The following is an 18,963-nucleotide window of genomic DNA, read 5'->3' on the forward strand; positions in this document are numbered from 1 at the left end:
TAAAAAGTTATATGAGGTTGCATTTTGGCAAGGGTGTTTTCAGCCTGGGTGTGATTTCCATAAGCTGATTTGATTTAAATTAGTTTTGTCATCATTTAGTAAGGAAAGAACTAAAATGTCATTTTCTGGGTTTTTTTTAATTCATATGATTCTCTTCTTTTCTTTTTCCTTAAAACACTGGGTTAGTAAATACCACATGCACATGTTTATCTCAGGAAAGTTCACAGTTAAGTGATCCAGTGACTTTCTATTACTCCATTACTGCTTTTCATTAAAAAGTAGTTGGTGAATAAAAAGACATAATGCTGGCTTTTGTTTGTCTGCTATAAGATTTCCAAGTTGCCTAAGTCACATGACTATTAATAAGAATTGGACATCTAAATCTTCAATAGAAATAAGACATTAAAAACAAAAATATGTTATAAGATCTATCCAATATAATATCATTTCCCCTCTTTTAAGGATAGTACCTGTTGCTTCCCTCTATTTCTCTGTAGCTTCAGAGTTCAAAATCCCCTTAACATGGGGTTAAAGTACAGATATACCTATGAACAGAACTGTACTTTATGCATTGTTCATCTTGGTATTGTCCACATGACCCAGTGAAACAAAATCAGGCTTTTGGTCCTTCTTAGTATCTCTGCCATTTAAATTCTCCCCACTTTAAGAATTCTGTAATGAAGGAAAAGGGAGGAAAGAAAAGTAAATCACTTCTCATCTATGAGAGCACCCCCTTCTCAATCGACAGTGACTCATTTCAACTGTGATCTCCTATTTTGACTAGAAGCCCAAAAAACAAGGACTTCGTTCTCTGTGTTTCACATAGCTGAGGGTTCAGCCCATAATAACTGAAAAAAAAGGTCACAAGGCTGAATAACGTTTCAATATAGACCATATCCTTTTCTATTCTCAATTTCTGCAAAAAATATAAATTCAAATCCATTAAGTAATTTGAAAAAAAAACAACCCAGCTCTATCACCATATTATAACCCTCAGACTATTTCCTAAATTCAGAGGCTCCAAACTATTGCCGTGTCTTTGTCCCTAAGAAACCATATTATTCATGGTTACTGCTGAGACGATGCTATGGATAGTGATCGCTGATCCATGCAAGACTCACTCAGCAAGCAGAAATAAGAAGAAGGAACCTTCCACAGTTTAGAGTCCCTTTTCTGTCCAGTACATGAAGACCACTATATCATTACACTACAAGAAAAACACATTCCATCTTACTTACATATTTAACATCTACTGATTGCCGGGATACATATGTACACAAACTCCCATGTGTGCACTCTCAAGACCCATATTCCAAACATCACACAATGAACTACCTCCATCCTTGCCCCTCGGCCCCTCCCAGCTTTCCATCTCACCTTGTCCTTGAAAAAGGCACCACTGCCGTTTCACCAAAGTACTCCCCGCAAACCTAGTGTATGTATTCCTGTACATAAACAGTCAGACTCAAGCAGTCTGAATGATGATTTCACAAGTTAAGGGGCCTCTCGCTTAGTCAGCAGAGGAAATCTTTGTGTCTGTAAGGAATCACGCCAATTCCTATTAGTAAGAAAGGATGCAGGGGCAAGCACGCCTATTCTCTCATTGACCAACAAAAGGGGCCCAGTGAAAACACAGACCTATTCCATCACCATCTGCAAAAAGGAAGGATGTTGTCAACCTTCTTCTCCCCAAAACTTTAATGACCTCTGCTTTGACCCTCAGAAACCAGATACACAGGAATAGAACGTTCTACAGGAATTGAAAGCTTTACACTAGAGACACAGCATTAAGAGGCTTGTCACCCAAGCTATCTACCCCGAACATTTGCACTCACATTCCAAAGAGGTTTCCGCTACACTGGAAGCGCTGTAAATGTCTTTCCTGCAGAATTCTTTCCAAACAAACTGCCATGAACTGCACTCTACAACATGTGCTGCCTTAGTCCTGAACCAAGCCACAATTTATCTCATCTCCACAATCCTTTATGTGCTGAATATGACTGAACTGGGGGCGCAATGGAACAGGCAAAACTTGAAAAAGGAAACAAAGAAAACCCTAATTCCACCTTTAGAGGTGTATTAGTGATGATAACGAAGATCACTGCATGGCTTCTATTCAATTCCCAGAATTGGTCCTTGTTTACATTTTTCTGAGCTAAACTGAACAAGTTGTTTTAATAATTCAAGAATAGCTTTTCTATATCATTAAAGAAGATGGGTGATGAAGGGGTTCAAGAGAGAATGCTTTCCCAATCTAGCACTAGCACTATAAGAACATGCATTTTGTTTGGAGGAGTAATATAACAGTTAAAGTCTCTGAATATTAAAATGGTTATTAATTTTTTTGAAGTTTCCCAAAGCAACATATCTATGCCCCAATAAAAAGAAAAGTTTGAGTTTTAAAAAAATATGAAAAAGAGTTTTAAACATATTATTAATAGCAATACTGAAATTAAAAGAATGCATCTTTAAAACACTCAATTGTCTTAAAACAAAGCTTAGACTTTTGGCTATTGATAGTATTTTTAGAATCAGTCTCTCTGGAGAGTTAAAAGTATGCAAATGCAGAGTGCACAGAGGCACAAATACACACATGCTATACCTTTGTATTACATTGGCATTTTATTATTTAATTAAAGTCCTCTTATTTTTCTAGCTCACGCATGCTTCCCTTGAGACGGCTTTGCTGTTAGCCTGCTGGCCTTGACTTCCAGCCAAAAACAATTCAGAAACAAAAAGGGACAACAAATCATATTTTCACAGACATTTTTATCCCTCAATACAACCCTGTTTTCACACAACATCATACAGTCTCTATGAAAACTATAATTTATGGCAATAGCCACCAAACCCAGGGTCTGACACATGCTCCACGGTGTTGGGAGTTTCATCATTCTAAAAGTTGCCGAATTATGAAGAAATTGTTCCGATGGAACCCTCATAAAAAAGCACCAATAGTTCACAAGCATCATCCCTGGGACATTGAAGGTGGCTCTAAATACAAATTCACCAGTGACTGAGAATGAGGAGGTAGGAGAGATGCTGAGGTTATAGATTAAGAAGAGACCGTGATTCATTATTTAGTATTTTAAAAGAAATAGTCACCAGCAAACATGCAAAGAATAGCTATGTCAAAGTCTAAAATGCATAATCTACTTTACAAAACAAACTAATTTACCAGGCTATTTATCACAACCTCTTCCACTGCATAGATTATCACTTACCTGGTGGCAACCCTGTAAGTTTGATTCTCTCCCATAAGACGAGTATGAACCCCTTTCTGTTTTACCTGTCAATAGAAATTTAAAAAAAAAAGGTGTGTAAATTTTTGTTTTCCTCTTTAAAAAAATCTCCTCCAGGTAACAGATATCTACTTTTCTCTTCTGATGTTTACATATGTAAAGTAGGCACTAACGGCAATGTATGCAAGCAAGAGAAAGGGATTAACACTTCTTCACTCTGGCTATGATAAACTGGAAAAAAATATCCTTCATTCCTATTCTTAGCCAAACTGCTCCACACTTCCAAAAACTGTCATTTCAATGGCCTCCAATTTCTCTAACAAACAAATTGACATTCCTTATTTTCACTTTCATTCTCTCCCTCAAATTTTAAACAATTTCATTTTTATTTACACAGCAGGCAAACTATCTATGTAATGACCCTAGCATAGTAATTCCCATTGATTATATTGACACTTAATGGTGAGGCCAAAGCTAATCAATCACAGGCTCTCCAGATGGTGAATTTAGCAAAGAAACTATTCAGAATTCTGGTGGTAGTTTTTTTTTTAACCTCTTTCCCAGGAGTAAATTCTCTCATGATCAACATGATGATGGAATTGACGAGGGGGGTGGGGGGGAGAGACAGAGAGAGAGAGAGAGAGAGACAGAGAGAGAGACAGAGAGACAGAGAGAGAGAGAGACAGAGAGAGAGAGAGAGAGACAGAGAGACAGAGAGAGACAGAGAGAGACAGAGAGAGACAGAGAGAGACAGAGAGAGACAGAGAAAGACAGAGAGAGGCAGAGAGAGACAGAGAGACAGAGACAGAGAGAGAGAGAGACAGAGACAGAGAGAGAGAGAGACAGAGAGACAGAGAGAGATTTGGTTGGACATTTGCCTATTCAAAACTAAAGTTCTGATTTCACCAACAGCCCTAGGAGTTGAGCAAGGGTTGACAGAAAATCAAAATCATGTATTAGCACCAACTACCTAATTTGTTTTTGAAGACTATTTTGTTTTTCTTTAAGTAACCAAGACCTGAAAATGACTGGGCTATGATCTGGTCATATCTAAGAGCAAAAGTTAACATTCTCTTTTGTTTCTTTTTAAAGTATTTTTAGGCATAATCATCATTTGCGTAACATTAGATTGGAATACAATAAGAAGAATAGAGTTTAACTAATGAAAACACAAAACCTTGTTATGGAAAATTGTTAGGAAAAGATAAATACAAAAAATCTAACTTCTTAATAGGTTCTGATAGTGTCAAGGTGCTAAGAACAGCAACAGTATCAAGTGATGAATTTCTGTACCTTTTTCCATGGAACTATTAGGCTTTAAAAATGCTAACTATTAAGATTTTGTTTTCCTTTATATCAGAGAGTGATAGAATTGTATTTGGTGAGTTTGAGTGAAAGTAAAAGATGCATTCAAAGAAATGTACAATTACAAAAGATGATTGGTTGGTCACCTAGCAAGAGTAAGGGATAACTAGTATATAGCCTGAGGTTTCTTAACATCAAGAAAAATAAAAGAAGCTTTAGATGGATCAAATTGACATTATGGAGGATTTCAATCAACAAACATGTATTAAGCACCTACTATGTGTGAGGCATTGTCCTAAGAGCTGGGGATACAAATATACTGAGAAGGAAACCATTCTTACTCTAAACACCTACATTCTAATAGGCAAACATATTCTAAGGCATAGGAAGATGTGCACAAGAGTTGCAAAGGATGGGCATGAATCAATGAATTGCAATAGGCATCATTGAAAGGAATGTCCACATCACTGAGAACATAAATCTATTTGATTCAATATTGCATCTATGAAGAAATCAAGGCTAGCTAGATCATTCAATATAGACAGTCATAAAAATACTTCCTACATCCAAGTCTAAGACAACTGAGAAAACAGGCAGCATGCATTATAATTACCCACCTCATTACTGTCAATAAACATTGAATGAAGGCCTAGCTGTTCCTCGTACTCATTGCATCACTGCCACACATGAAGAATAATTCCTCAAAACGCCTAATACTTGGATGATGAAAGTGTTGCCCAAGTTAATTCATTCTTCACTTTTATTTGAGAAAAAACATATACCAAAAACTTCAAGTCTCCTAAGTTTCATTTCCAAGGTCTCATCATGGTATAGAGATGGCCATGGGCCCTTGGCATTCATGAAAATAGAGATAGTTATTGATAAATGTTAACATGTTAAAAAAGCTTCCATTGCACTCTTTTTGGTATCCTTCTATGTTTCAAAAATCAGGCTAATCAAGGTGACAGAGGATCATAAGAAGAAAGTTTGCTATCAAGCAATGACTTTTTTTCTTTTTGTAGCAAAATTTAGGAAGACTTTCTCCCAAAAGAAAGGTATTGACTTGTATCTTTAGAAAGAACACTCAGAGTAACAGAAAAAAAACTATTGAAAGTGCTGAAAAAAACAAACATAAAACAGACATATACCTTGAGGAAGTCGGTCATAATTTTTAAAATCACCTTCCTCCATCTCTTAATCTGAAAATTACAAGGGTTTTGAACAAGAGTACTAAGCCACAGTATTCAAAAGTAAGAGTAAATAGTTGCAAATATTAATTGCATCCTATTATAACAAATCAAACCAATTATTAAATGAAATGGGCTAAAATCAAGGGTCATTTTGAGGGTATGGCATATTCTTTTTTAGCTCCTTGATCTGAAAATACTGCCAGCTTAACAGCAAAAGTACAGGCACTCTCATAGAATACACTTTTAAGAGCATTTCATCTTTTTTAAAAGGAGATTAGAATACAATTTTAAGGGTAAAATTGGCTTTTACTTCCCAGGAAGCTGTAACTATTGCCTTCCTATTAACTCCCCATTATTTCAAAATCAACTACTAAACACAATTTGAGGAAAGCAGAAGGTCTATCTTGCTATTACATGGATAAGACCAAATTGATGAATGTGAAATTTCATTGTCAAATCTCTTTATACATCAAAGATCAGTATAAAAAAATGAGATATACATACAACTTGAATGTTTCTACAATTATGTGTAAAACCCTATGTTGTGTTTTAGAATTAGAGAAGAAGAGAGAGGAGAGAGAGAGAAAGGGAGAAAGACGGACAGACAGAGAGAGAGAGAGAGAGAGAGAGAGAGAGAGAGAGAGAGAGAGAGAGAGAGAGAGAGAGAGAGAACATATTCAGCCATGGAACAGATAACCCTAAAAGTAATCTTGGCTGCATAGTACTAATGTTCTTTACTATCATATCAGATACAAGCTGCCTCATCTTAATTTCCGATGTTAAAAAATATTTATCTAGATACAAAAATAAACCCATTGCAAATTACAAGTTGTCAGGGTTAAAAATCTACTCCTGTTTGTGTGGGGGAGGATAAGAGAACAGCATAGACATGAATCATTCTCAGTAATTTGAGTGTTTCCATGACATCAATGGGCACTCGTCCAGGACTCTGTCGAAGTCTGTGAGGTACCAAAGAGGCAGAGCAGCCAGCAGGAGATTGGGAGATTGACTTTTTTTTTTAAAGGATTATGCTCCTTGTAAAGATTTCATCTGTAGCATCCACTTTTACCATCAAATAGATAACTCTGGAGATCATGAGTGAACACATTTCATTCTGATAGTGTAAGCCTTTAACTTTATTACATCTTTTTTGTTCCCAAATTCAACTATAAATCTGCCTTCAGAATGAAAACCCCTGTTTGGGAGCAAAATAATCAGTGCTGGTGGAAACAGCCCAGGAACCATCTCAAGTATACATATCTATTTTTCGCCATCAATTCTGATGATGAAATAAGCAACTATTTTTAAATGACACTTCATTTTCCAGGGGAAAAATCTTTTGTATAAATTCTCCATTAAAAATTAGCTATGGTTTTGATGTTGATTTTCTGCTTAAAATTCACTGGAACATTTGTTTCAGATAATAAAATTTGCAAGACTGCTGATAATATGCTAGGATAGGCTCTTTAAGTAACTATTTGTGCTCACTAGCACAAAAGCTCCTAATTTCTCCATTTACTGTATATGTTAGACATGGATTTTAGTCTCTTGTATTGAATAGTCTGGAATGGTCAGACTCTTTCCTCCCCAACCCCACCCCCCAAATGAGGTTTGCAATAGCGGAGAATTCTATTGCCCAGTGTTTGTAAAAGATAGTAGAGAATGATGTACCAACCCGACGCATTCACTGCGGAATTTTTGAGACAACCCTCCAGTACTAGAATGCGACAGCCGCTGCGGATATTTTTTGGCACAAAGACAATGGTGGCAGTGCCAAGCCCCATGGCTAAAACTACTCAAAAGAGGCATAAGGGTAGCATTAATCGCTCAAGTCTTTTACTGCATGGCGTACTGTTGTCCATATTTTAAAAACTAAAAGTACCCGTTAGTAATATTTGTGGTATGCCAAAATATTAAATACATACTAGGAACAAATCTTGTCAGATATTTGATTCATTTTCATACCTAAGAGGACCAAATGTTAAAATTTCCTGCTAGTTGCCATTTTCTGCTAGAATGGTATATGGGAAACAATTGATAGAAGACTGAATGAAAGCTATAGAGAAAATTTCATAAATGAAGTCAACGTATTGGTTAAACAACCTTTTCTACAAGAGGGGTGTGTATGTATGTATGCAAAATATATGTGTAACATATCATGATTTAAAATTTTTAATAATAAAAATATTTTAAGAGAACAGTTGTTAACTTACATCAATAAATTCATCAAGAGACAAAAGAGATCTACATGAAACCTCTTCTCTAGATCACATCCAGTAACTATAGTGTGAGTGTTATCCAGAAAGACACCATGTAGTTTATCTAAATAAAACTCAAGGGACCAACTAAAATCCTAAATATCCCTTTTCATTTTTATTTCACTATAAAAGGGGCACCGATTGACAATCAATAAAAAGGTCACTTACATCTCAATAGTGTCCTTTGAAAAATTAATCTAATTAAGGAGAAAAAAATATAAGCTACTTTCAACACAAAGGCCAATATTTTCTCCCTAGTTGCATAGTTACTATTTATCTTGCTATCTTCCAAGAATGAAAGGAAAACAGATTTTTTTTTTAATTGGGGGAAATGGCATAAGTCAACTGGGTTTAATGATTAGAGTAAAATAAGTATTTTTCAATATTTGTGTATAATAGTGTATTATTTCCTCTTATTCTTTACACATTACTATGTGTATGTGTATCTAGCAAAAAAACCTATGAGGGAGGGTGGATGGGTACAAAAACGTTATATGATCAGTCTATTTGGTCCATTCAAAGAAAATTTATAAATCTCAGAAACATCCCTTTGAGAGAGGCAGCAGGCACAAATAATTCCAGACAAAAGGAAATGTTCTAGATACATAAGTACAATTTGGATTAAATAAACTTAGCAATAGCCTTACTTCTAGAAATCTGCAATAAGCACAGCACAATACTTGATAAGATGACAAGCACTGTTAATGGAGCAGGAAAACCAGATTTAAATTCTAGTTATATCTAGTCATAGTTTCACAGAATTTGTTTCCTTTTCTGAAAAATGGGGTTAACAATACTTGCTACTGAGGTAACCAAGTTATAAAGAAAGTACTATGTAAACTTTAAATATTAAATGTGTCCATCGTGACAATATTATAGTCATGATTATTATCACATTATAAGTTAATAACATGCCTTGCCTTAATATTTCTTGGCACCTCTAATTCCTAGGTTCCATTTTTAAAGCAGTTATAGAAACAGTAGGCATTTTTGCCCACTAATGAAATACAACCACCTGTGAGAAAACACTTCACCTGGTTAAGGTAGCATTACAAATAATCTACTTGATGTTTTAGGACAAGAAGAAACTAGATTTTCCCAAGACCCACTGTTAATTTTTAATATGAAAATTTAGAGAGGGCATCAGACTAGAAAACATCTTAAATGTTCCTGATTTAATTCCTTCTTAAAACTCTAGGGAACCTAATTTAAAATGTATGATTTTGAATTTCTAAAATACCACATAAAAATGGCAACAAGGATTCTCACCAGTTTTGAAAATGAGTTCTAATTTATACCACTTTAAAGAAAAGGTTCAATTTCAAACATACTATTCAGACTCAAATGTTAAGCTTTTGTTAGTCTGGAAAATCAATAAATAAACTGGTAGTCCAACTTTGAAGGGAATCAACATCCCAAGGCTCAAAAGACCCATGAATTTGATATGAAATTAATGAAAGTGTCTTATAGATGGTTATAATTTACATTTACATGGTGTTTTACTTCCTAAAAGGTCTCTAGGTGCTCTATAACCTTATAAATGATAAACACAGAATCTGTGTCATCTCACATACACTAAAGTGCAACCATTTCCAGGTTAAATCATGGCAACTAATTATAAAGCACAGCAGAAAACTGTAATTAGGTAGATTCCAAGTGAAGAATACTAACTTCCATGGAAACTGCAGTGAGAATGGATATAGGGGAAAAAAGTAGTTGTTCTAGAAGGTAAACTACCCCATGGTTGAGAGAAATTTTTTATGAAGGATAGAGATCTTAAAAAGTTATATTGATTTATATATCTACAAAGAAGACTGTTATACTTCTATTAGTGTACATACATTATATTTTTCTCCAGATAGACTGTTATGTCATTTTGCTGGTCTAAATCCATCAAAGACTTGGTATTAGACTTACTGATAATTGATGTTGCAATATTGACTTGAATTTCTAAATAAAATAATAAGTTTGAAAAAAATTCAGGGTAGCCAAAGGGGGCCACTGCTTTGGAAATGAAACCATCTTTAGAAGCCATTTAATCTAAATTTGTCATTTTACAGATGAGGAAACTGGGCTCAAGGCAAATTAAGTGATCTGTCCCAAATTATACACGTGGTAAACAGTGAGTCAAGAATTTGAACTCAGTTCTTCTAATTCAAAATTCAGCACACTTTAAACTATCCCACATTGCCTGCGTCTTTCCCTAGCTATGAGCTGAAGTACTGAGACTGGGGAGAATAGTGGAAGGAAGTGTTCTTTCTTGGTGCTTCAGAGATCGCTATAGGAGGCTTCAGAGTTCTGTTTCGCTGTTGTTCTGCTGTGCCATAACAGCATGCTAGGGTATTGGAAGAAAAATCCCAATTTAAAATGAACAATAAGCTAAGAACTTGAGGAGGGTGTAAGTTCTTTGAGGACAGGGGCTTCAGTTAATTTTATTGTTTCATCTTTGTATCCTAGCATTTTGTTACAGTGTCTTGTACAGTAAGTGATTAATAATTGTTTGTTGTATTAGGCTTCAATTTGATAACAGGATCATAGACATAAACTAAGAGTTTGAAGGCACCCTACTGAACATCTAACTCTGCCTTCTTTTCTTGCAGAGGAGGTAAATGAGGCTTGTAGAATTGAAGGGACTTGCCCAGATCATGTGACCTTGAAATAACTGGAACAACAGAGAACTAAATCCAGGTCTCCTACTTCACTTTAAAATCTTCATTCTATCATGCTGTCTCCCAAGACTAGAGAATTAACCATTATTTTCTTTCTTTTGTAATTTCCCCAACTTGAATACAGGGAACATACAAATTTATTGACCCCACTTGCATAAGCTGTGCTAAAGGAAAGTGAGAACTCCAGAGAATTTTCCCTTTCTGAGGAAAGACTAGATCTAAACTATCAGAAAAGCAAAATGAACTGATGTTATGGGACATCTTAAGAGGAGACTAATGCAGTAATAAAAATACCAAATTAAAAAGTGAGGTTGAATTTCAACCCCGACCCACCTCACTGTGTCTAAGCACTGAGTTGTCTCAAATCAGTGGGCAGTCTTTATATAGCAGATATGCAACAATATTTTAGGGCACACCCAAATCACTTGTGTAGGATGAATTAAAATGATCATGTGACATGAAAAGAGGATAACAAAATTAAACAAAAAAACATTCAGGATTGAAGTTTGCAATCGACATTCCATTTAGCTAAAAATCCCAGAAAACCCAGTAATTTTAAAATATATCCTAACTACATTTAACATTGCAATCAGTAACATAAGCCCACCTGCTTTTCTTAAATAGATGAAGGTTTGGCAGCCTATTTGGGGAATCACAGGATCAGAGATTTAGAGGCAGAAGGGATCTTGAAGATGAAAGAGCCAGTCTAGCATCTTCATTTTATAGAGGGCCAGAGGGAAGACATCATTTGCCCAAGGTCTCATATAGAAAATAAGTAACAAGTCAAAATTCAAACTTCAGTCCTCTGACTCACAAGTTCAGAATGATAGCTACTCTACCAAGCTATGCATGCTGCTTTATCCTCATGGGAGGAAGTGATTAGATGATGTAAGGAATAGGATTCATATGAATATTCTTTGAAGATATATGATATCTTCAAAGATATGAGAAATATCTTTGAAGATATGAATGCTTGTGAATTGATGAAAAATTTAAATTAATATATTGGTCTATTTTATTACATTACTATATTATCTATTAAAATGTACCAAAAATGTTGCTCTTTCAGAGATTTTACCATTTTTAACAAGCACTTTCTAAGAGAAAAATACTTCACTTCTGGGAGTCAGATATGAGGAAAGCAAAACTATTATCAAACTAAAGCATGGGGAATTCTATAGTTCTCGTCCAATTGCAGGAACGTATTTCATGTAAAATAACTGTAACACATTCAAAGGAGAATGACAAGGAGTGTGAGGGGCATAAACTCATTTAATGTAAGGGAAATGTAAAAACAAATGAGAATATTTAGCTTGAGGAGGGGGAGTCTAAGGGAGAACATGATTTCTATCATCAAATATTTGAAGAACTTTTTTGTCAAGAGGAATCAGACACATTTTGCCAGGCTTCATAATTGAAAAGAACTATAGGATATGTAGGTAGAAGTAACACAGAAACAAATCTCGGCTGCATGAAGAAAGAACTTCCTAACAGTTAGTAGTCTGAAGATGAAATCTAATGCCATGTGAAGCAATGAATGCCTTGTCACTGAAGGCATTCAAGAGAGGCTTACAAGAGATGTTGTATGGAGATCTATTCGCGGGGAAAGGAGTTTTATTAGAGAGGAACTCTAAGGGTCCTTCGAATGGTTAGGATTCTATCATTCTATTCAACATGATTATAGGGATGACTTATCTATTTCAGGATATGAATCAAAGAGCTCTTTAAAACAGCTAGGCTATTACTTGGTAAAACCATAACTAGGAACACCAGATATGGGGCAAATACCACAAACTGCAACTGGAAAAGCAGAAAGACATATTACTTCAGATGATCAGGAATCACTAGGACCTTACTTCTGAGAACAAGTTATTCTTGCTAATGAGGTGTTAGATTCCAGTTTTTCTAAGCTGCTGAAAAAAATGTAAGGGTTGTCAAAGCCCTCTAAATTTAAGGGCAAGCTCCTAATCACCCCACTCTAATCATGGCACTGAAACTTGGGACACTGCAGCAATAGTTTCCTATATTGAAAATGTTCCTTTTAGTCCTAAATAAGTAAATTCTTATAGTTTGCTTAACTTACTTTCCACAGGATATTTTTCAAATAGACAATATCTGTACATATATTAGTAATGGTGTTTTTTTAAAATACCTGACAATTGTTCTGATTTTATGCAAAGCAGGTTGATAATACTTCGAACTTCCTAAATTAAAATATATTCATTTAAGAGATTTATTTAGTTAATAACTAAGTTTTTGCATGGAAATTAAGGAAGCAATCCTGAAAGTGAACCTTTGAAAATTATGATATATTATCTCTGTACCATAAATCTATACATACACACACACATATCTAACATTTTTTAGAAAAATGAGCAACACTAATATATTGCAGGGATGGAAAAAATTCCCACAAGACATCACATGATATTTAGTCCTTTGTATGAAGGTGAATACTTTGAGGTACATGTAATTGATAATGAGAAAATAGTATAATGTAAAATTAACCTATTTAATTCATTTTCAAAATGGATTACTCACTCACACACCATTTTAAACTTTAAAAAGCATTCACAAAAAGATCTATAAAATAATATCAATATGAACTTATAGACTCATCACCCAGTATCACTAATCCAAAGATTTTTTTCATTTACCCTTTGAGTTGTATATATTTTCCTTTAATAAACAATGTCAAAATTTGTGATGAGAGGATTCTCTTGTTTTCACTTTGTGCTATTTCAAATATTTTTAGTACTTCTCATATTGGCTACTCAATTAAAATATTACATATTTTTAGTAACTTCCCAAGGAATTAATATATTATTTTTACTATTCCATAGTTTTATATATATAACATTAAACAACCTTTTTCTTTTTTAGAAGACATATTATTAATAGATCCATTATTAGGTAAATCAAATGATTATTTTTATAATGTATAGTGTGATCTGTTTGTTTAAAAAAAAAAACCCTGACAATTGGCAATTCCATCAACAATGTATAAATGTACTTCTATATCTCTAGACTTCCATTTATATTGAATGCTACCATGTTAATATTTCTTGTCAATTTAGCATGTGTGAGAAGGTAGAATCTTAGAGCCACTTCATTTAAAAAAATTAATATTAAGCAGACTGATCATTTTAAGTGATTGTAATTATGCTTCATATAATGTCTGTTCATATCATTCATCCTTTTATTCTTTTCCTGATCCATATATTTCAACTGACTTCTTAAACATGTACAATAATATCTCTCTAATAGCCATGAAAACAATTATATTCATTGATGAAAAAAATTACTTTTCTTCATTGATAGGTCTTTAAATTTGTTCATGTCTATAAATAAGAATTACTTAACCTAATGAATCTAATTTCAGTTTGCCAAATATATTTAGTGAATAAGTAATAGCCTTCAATAGCTGCAAAACTGATATGCTATTCAGAACTTTTCTTTTTCTTATTCAGTGAATAACTTTTTCTTTCAGATAGAAAAAGACAAAATAATAGATAATTTCTAAATTTTCAAGTTAAAGATTCCAAAATTTTATTAGCTACTGCTCTTAGGGAGTGAATATCCATAACTACAGTGTTATTTTGTCTCCCATTTTGATTTCTATATATGATCAAATGAAACTTGGTGTGTATTTTTATTTTTAGAGAAAAACTATAATTTTGATTTGATATAGTAACAGCAACCCATGACTTTTTTCATATGACTTCTTAGTATAACTGAAAGAGAACCATGTTTGGAATTGGAAGAGTTAGGTTTGTATCCTTGCTCTTCTGCAGAATAGCTATGTGATCTTGTAGAGTTATTTCACTTTACTGGACCAAAGTTGAACCTCTGTAAAAAGAAAAGCTAATGCTATTTTAAATCCTTTGCTTTTCTATAGAATATAATTAAATTATATAATAATAATTAATTGCTATAGTATTATGGAATAATTTATTACTGATTATTATAAAAGTCTATGATACATAGAAAAAAATTACATAGAACACAAGCTCCTTGAGGGTAGTGTTTGTTTTATTTGTAGCTTTATATCCACAGTAGCTAGCATAGTTCCTGGTATATACCAGGATCTTAACAAATGTTTGTTGAGTTATTTATCTCTTATAGTTTTTGAGTATGGATTTTCTTCTATGCATTCTATGCTTCTATGCATTACCTTCATTATTTAATGATGGAGATTTATATAGGAGCCTTAAGAAAACCAATATATATATATATATATATATACACATATACATATATATACACACACACATATATCACATAAGTAACCATTAAAAATAAATTTATCTAATTACAAAGAAAAAATACATTATTGACTGGAATCTTAATACTAAAGACACATTGAAGAAATCACAGTGGGACATATAAGATACGGAAAAATTTAATGTTGGGTTTAATAAAAAAAAACAGGGAACTGGAAAGATCATGAAATAAATAGTAATTTGAAATCCAAATATTTCAACTAATCTAAAAGTCTGTACTTGGAAAGATCATTTCAGAAAGGTGGTTTAGTAAAAAAAAGCATGCTGCATTTGTCATTGGTGACCTAGATTCAAATGCTAGCTGTATGACCTTAGACCATTTAACTTCTCTGGGCCTCAATTTCTCCATTTGTAAAATAAGGAATTGGACTATATGACCTCTGCTGAGGTCACTTTCCAGTAACAAATCTAAGATTTTTTTTGATCTTTTTATTTTGTTAAATCATTTGACATTGTAATTGAGGCAATAATATACCAGGCAGTAAGCTTTCATTGAAGGCTTACTATAAGCCAGGCATTGTGGTAAGTGTTGGAGCTACAAAGAAGGGCCAAAGATAGTTCTTTGTCCTTGAGGAAATCAGAGTTTGCTCTGGGGTAAATGAGACAATTTTCAGAGTTAGATAACAAAAGAATCCACAAAAAATAGCACTTAACAAAATAATTGATCTTTGCCTTTGGGTTACAGTAAATAATATTGCTGCAATTTTGCTTTTAAAAAAATCTTACACCTATCAGATTGGCTAAAATGATAAAGGGCCAAAATAATAAATACTCGAGGGAATGTGGAAAAATGGGGATGCCGATACATCATTGATTGAACTGTGAATGGATTCAAATATCTTTTAAATGATCTGGAATCATACTTAAAGAGTTATAAAATCACATCCACCTTTTGAACTAGAAATACCATTATTGGGTTTATTTTTTACATTGAGCAAGGAAAATGGAAAAGAACCTCTATGTTCTAAAATATTGATAGCAGCTCTTTTTGTGTTGGCAAAGAACTAGAAACTGAAGAGATGTCCATCAACTAAAGAATAGCAAAAAAATTGCAGTATGTGATTGTAATGAAATATTTTTGTGCCATAAGAAATGAGGAACAAGTTGATCACAGAAAAACCTGGAAAGACTTATATAAAGTGATGCAAAGTGAAGTGAGCAGAACCAGGAGACCATTGTACACAGTAGTAACAACAATATGTGATGATCAATGTGAACGACTTAACTGTTATCAACAAGGCAAGGATCCAGGACAACTACAAAGGACTCATGATGAAAAGGATGTCCATCACCAAAGAAGGAACACATAGGAGTCCCAGATGCAGATTGAAATATAGTGCTCTTCATTTTATTTCCTCCATGAATTTTTCTCTAATGTAAACAATATGTGATTTGTTGATGATGAACAGGGAACTATGTAGTATATAATAGCAAGTATACTATAAATATCTATATTATATTACTTGCCTTCTTGGAGGATAAGAAGGAGGGAACTAACTTAAAAAAATAAAAATACTTAAAATAGAATATTAAATTGTTATTGGTTAAAACTCCATTAAAACACAATGACTCCAGAGGTCAAAATGCAATATAAATAATCCAGAACTCACACTCTGCAATGTAGATAATGAAAGAGGGCCAAATGGCCCTCATTTTTTCTAAGTCAAGGCTATTTATGAAATATTTCTATGAATTTTTCTGGAAAAAGCAAGGATTTGATAAGAAAATCCCAAGGTTTCTTGTGTGCTACATCTGAGATGCTTTGCTCAGCCACAGTATTTCTGTGATGGAGAAAGAACTCTTGATATGATGGCTGTGTGAGATGAATAACTGTGAAAGTAAAACTCTGATGATTCATGATACAAAAAAAGAATATTTTAAAAAGAGCTACTCAAAACCAAAGAAAGTGTGAACATATCTGTATCAAGATATGAGGGCATGGAAATATAGAAGGAAGTAATTGATGATGGACATAGTAAATAATAAAAGACATTGAAGGAATGAGAGAGTAGATGTAAAAATGACAGGATCATGACAAAATCTGGTTAACTAATAATTCTTAAGTGATAAGAAAAACTAGATTAGAACCCAAATAGCAAAAAAGAAAAGAAAAAATCAATCATGAAGCTTAATAAATATTATAAGTCACCAAATAATAAAAAATATAGAAATATAAGTATGATTACATCCCCTCAATCTGTAACCTATGAAACCACTTAGTTTATAAAAATGAAGCACAATGGTCATAAAAAATGTCCAGGAGAATAAATATAAGGTATGGAGCAGGTAATAAGGCATGTAACAGGTTACAGACAAATCATGCCACATCTGTTCATTATCAATTCATTTCTGATAAATATAAGTTTCAACAGCCTATTAATCCACTAAATACTACAAGTAAAATATCATATAATGAATTTCATGTAATCCTAAAATATGCTAAAATAATATTCTGGTTAAACACGGGTAAATATGATTCCTAGATTTTCATTGGAGCAATGGGGCCCAACTGATAGGAAATACTGTAAGTGCTCAGATGTGTCTGAGGTGCTGGTTGGGTGTGCTTAACTATTTTTCTTTGTTATGAGGAAGTATTCAAGGAGGCTGAGGTGGTGAATATATCTGGAAATAACTGGTATAAAAATAAAAGGCATAAATAAAACATTTAGAATTTTTTCATAAAAAGGAATACATGAATAGGCAGGATATGCATTCCACATTAATAGACTAGAGTATCCATAGATGAAATGGAATTAATCTTAGAGAGTTAGTAAGTGAAGGCATTTTGAACCCCCAAATGAACATAAGGATAGGGGTAGGTAAAGGAATGCATATATGCTATTTTTATCTGCTTTCTAATACTGAATATTTAGAATTTCTTATGCACTCTCATTTTTGTTTGCTTGCCTTTTTTGGCTGGGATTGGGGAAAGTGTACTTGGAACAGGAGGTCTAATTAATTAAGTTTCTATTTAGATGGTGACACCAGAGTGTCATGGAAAGATGAGTGGCTTTGGAATTGGAAGAGCTTGGTTCAAATGTCACCTCTCCTACTTTTTAACTATATGACCATAGGCAAGTTACATTCTGAGCTTCAGTTTTCTCATGTGACAATGAATGATTCATATCACCTATTTGGGCTGCAGTCTACTCTAAAATCAGGAAGTACAAATGAACTGATTATTCTTCTGAGCTCAACATTCTATGAGTAGAATAAAAATTATTTTTGGATACAAGAAAAAGCTATAAAAGAGTCAATTGTCTTTTCCATATGTTTAACAAATTATTACTAAAAAATCAATTACCTCATTATAGAATAATTATTATAAGGATAGAGACCAGATGAAGCTCTTATTGAATGCTTAAGTATAGAAAATTTGTTGTAAGTATATTCACAAACTGCTATTTGGGGGTGGGAGGGCATCTGCCATGGCATAAAAATATTTTCCAATGAGAAGTCTTTCCTTACTATAGGGGAATTTTTTCCTATTATCACATTCGAAGTACATTGTTGGCATAAGCAATACCAATAAACATAGGCATGTACTTTATTTTATTTCATTTATGGTGGCCAGATCTGATCATGTTATTCACCTACTCAAAAACATTATAAAAATTCCTCAAAGTTCAATTTATGGAAGATAATATGCACTATTTAGTTGTCACTTTAAAGGTCTCCAGATTACTTCCCTTTTCATCACACTCTTTTATAGACAAATTCACTGAACTCATCTTCTACTGCCTCCATAATTAACATAGTTCTCAGTTCCATGCCTAAGTGAAAAATGGATCCCTCTGATGAAAAGTCTCTTACTGCAAGAAACAATTTTTCTATGAAGTGCATCCTTAATATTCATTCTGATCCCCTCTCTGAAAGTTCTAGATCCACAAGTGTTCTTAGAAGCCTTTCTGTCCCACTCTACTTTCCCCTTAAGACATTCTATTTTGCATTATACTTTTCTGTTCACATACCACTTAATTTCCAATTAAACTTAAGTTTTTTGAGGGCAGGTGTTC

General features: G+C 33.6%; 1 protein-coding gene across 13 annotated transcripts in view; it reads right to left on the minus strand.

Annotated features, from left to right (window-relative positions):
• Positions 1-18,963, minus strand: part of TCF4 (transcription factor 4) — a 438,336-nt gene that overhangs the window by 223,700 nt on the left and 195,673 nt on the right. For 11 of the 13 annotated variants that reach the window (XM_056824455.1, XM_056824457.1, XM_007487546.2 and 8 more), the window contains one exon: positions 3,225-3,289. The exons of 1 other annotated variant lie outside the window; for it this stretch is intronic. In XM_056824455.1, the coding sequence (XP_056680433.1) occupies positions 3,225-3,289 (65 nt within the window). Of the gene's footprint in view, positions 1-1,377; positions 1,761-3,224; positions 3,290-18,963 lie in introns of those variants that run through there. One more of the 13 variants, XM_007487549.3, reaches the window with a different exon arrangement.

This window comes from Monodelphis domestica, chromosome 3, assembly GCF_027887165.1.
Source record: "Monodelphis domestica isolate mMonDom1 chromosome 3, mMonDom1.pri, whole genome shotgun sequence".
NCBI classification, from domain to species: Eukaryota; Metazoa; Chordata; class Mammalia; order Didelphimorphia; family Didelphidae; genus Monodelphis; species Monodelphis domestica.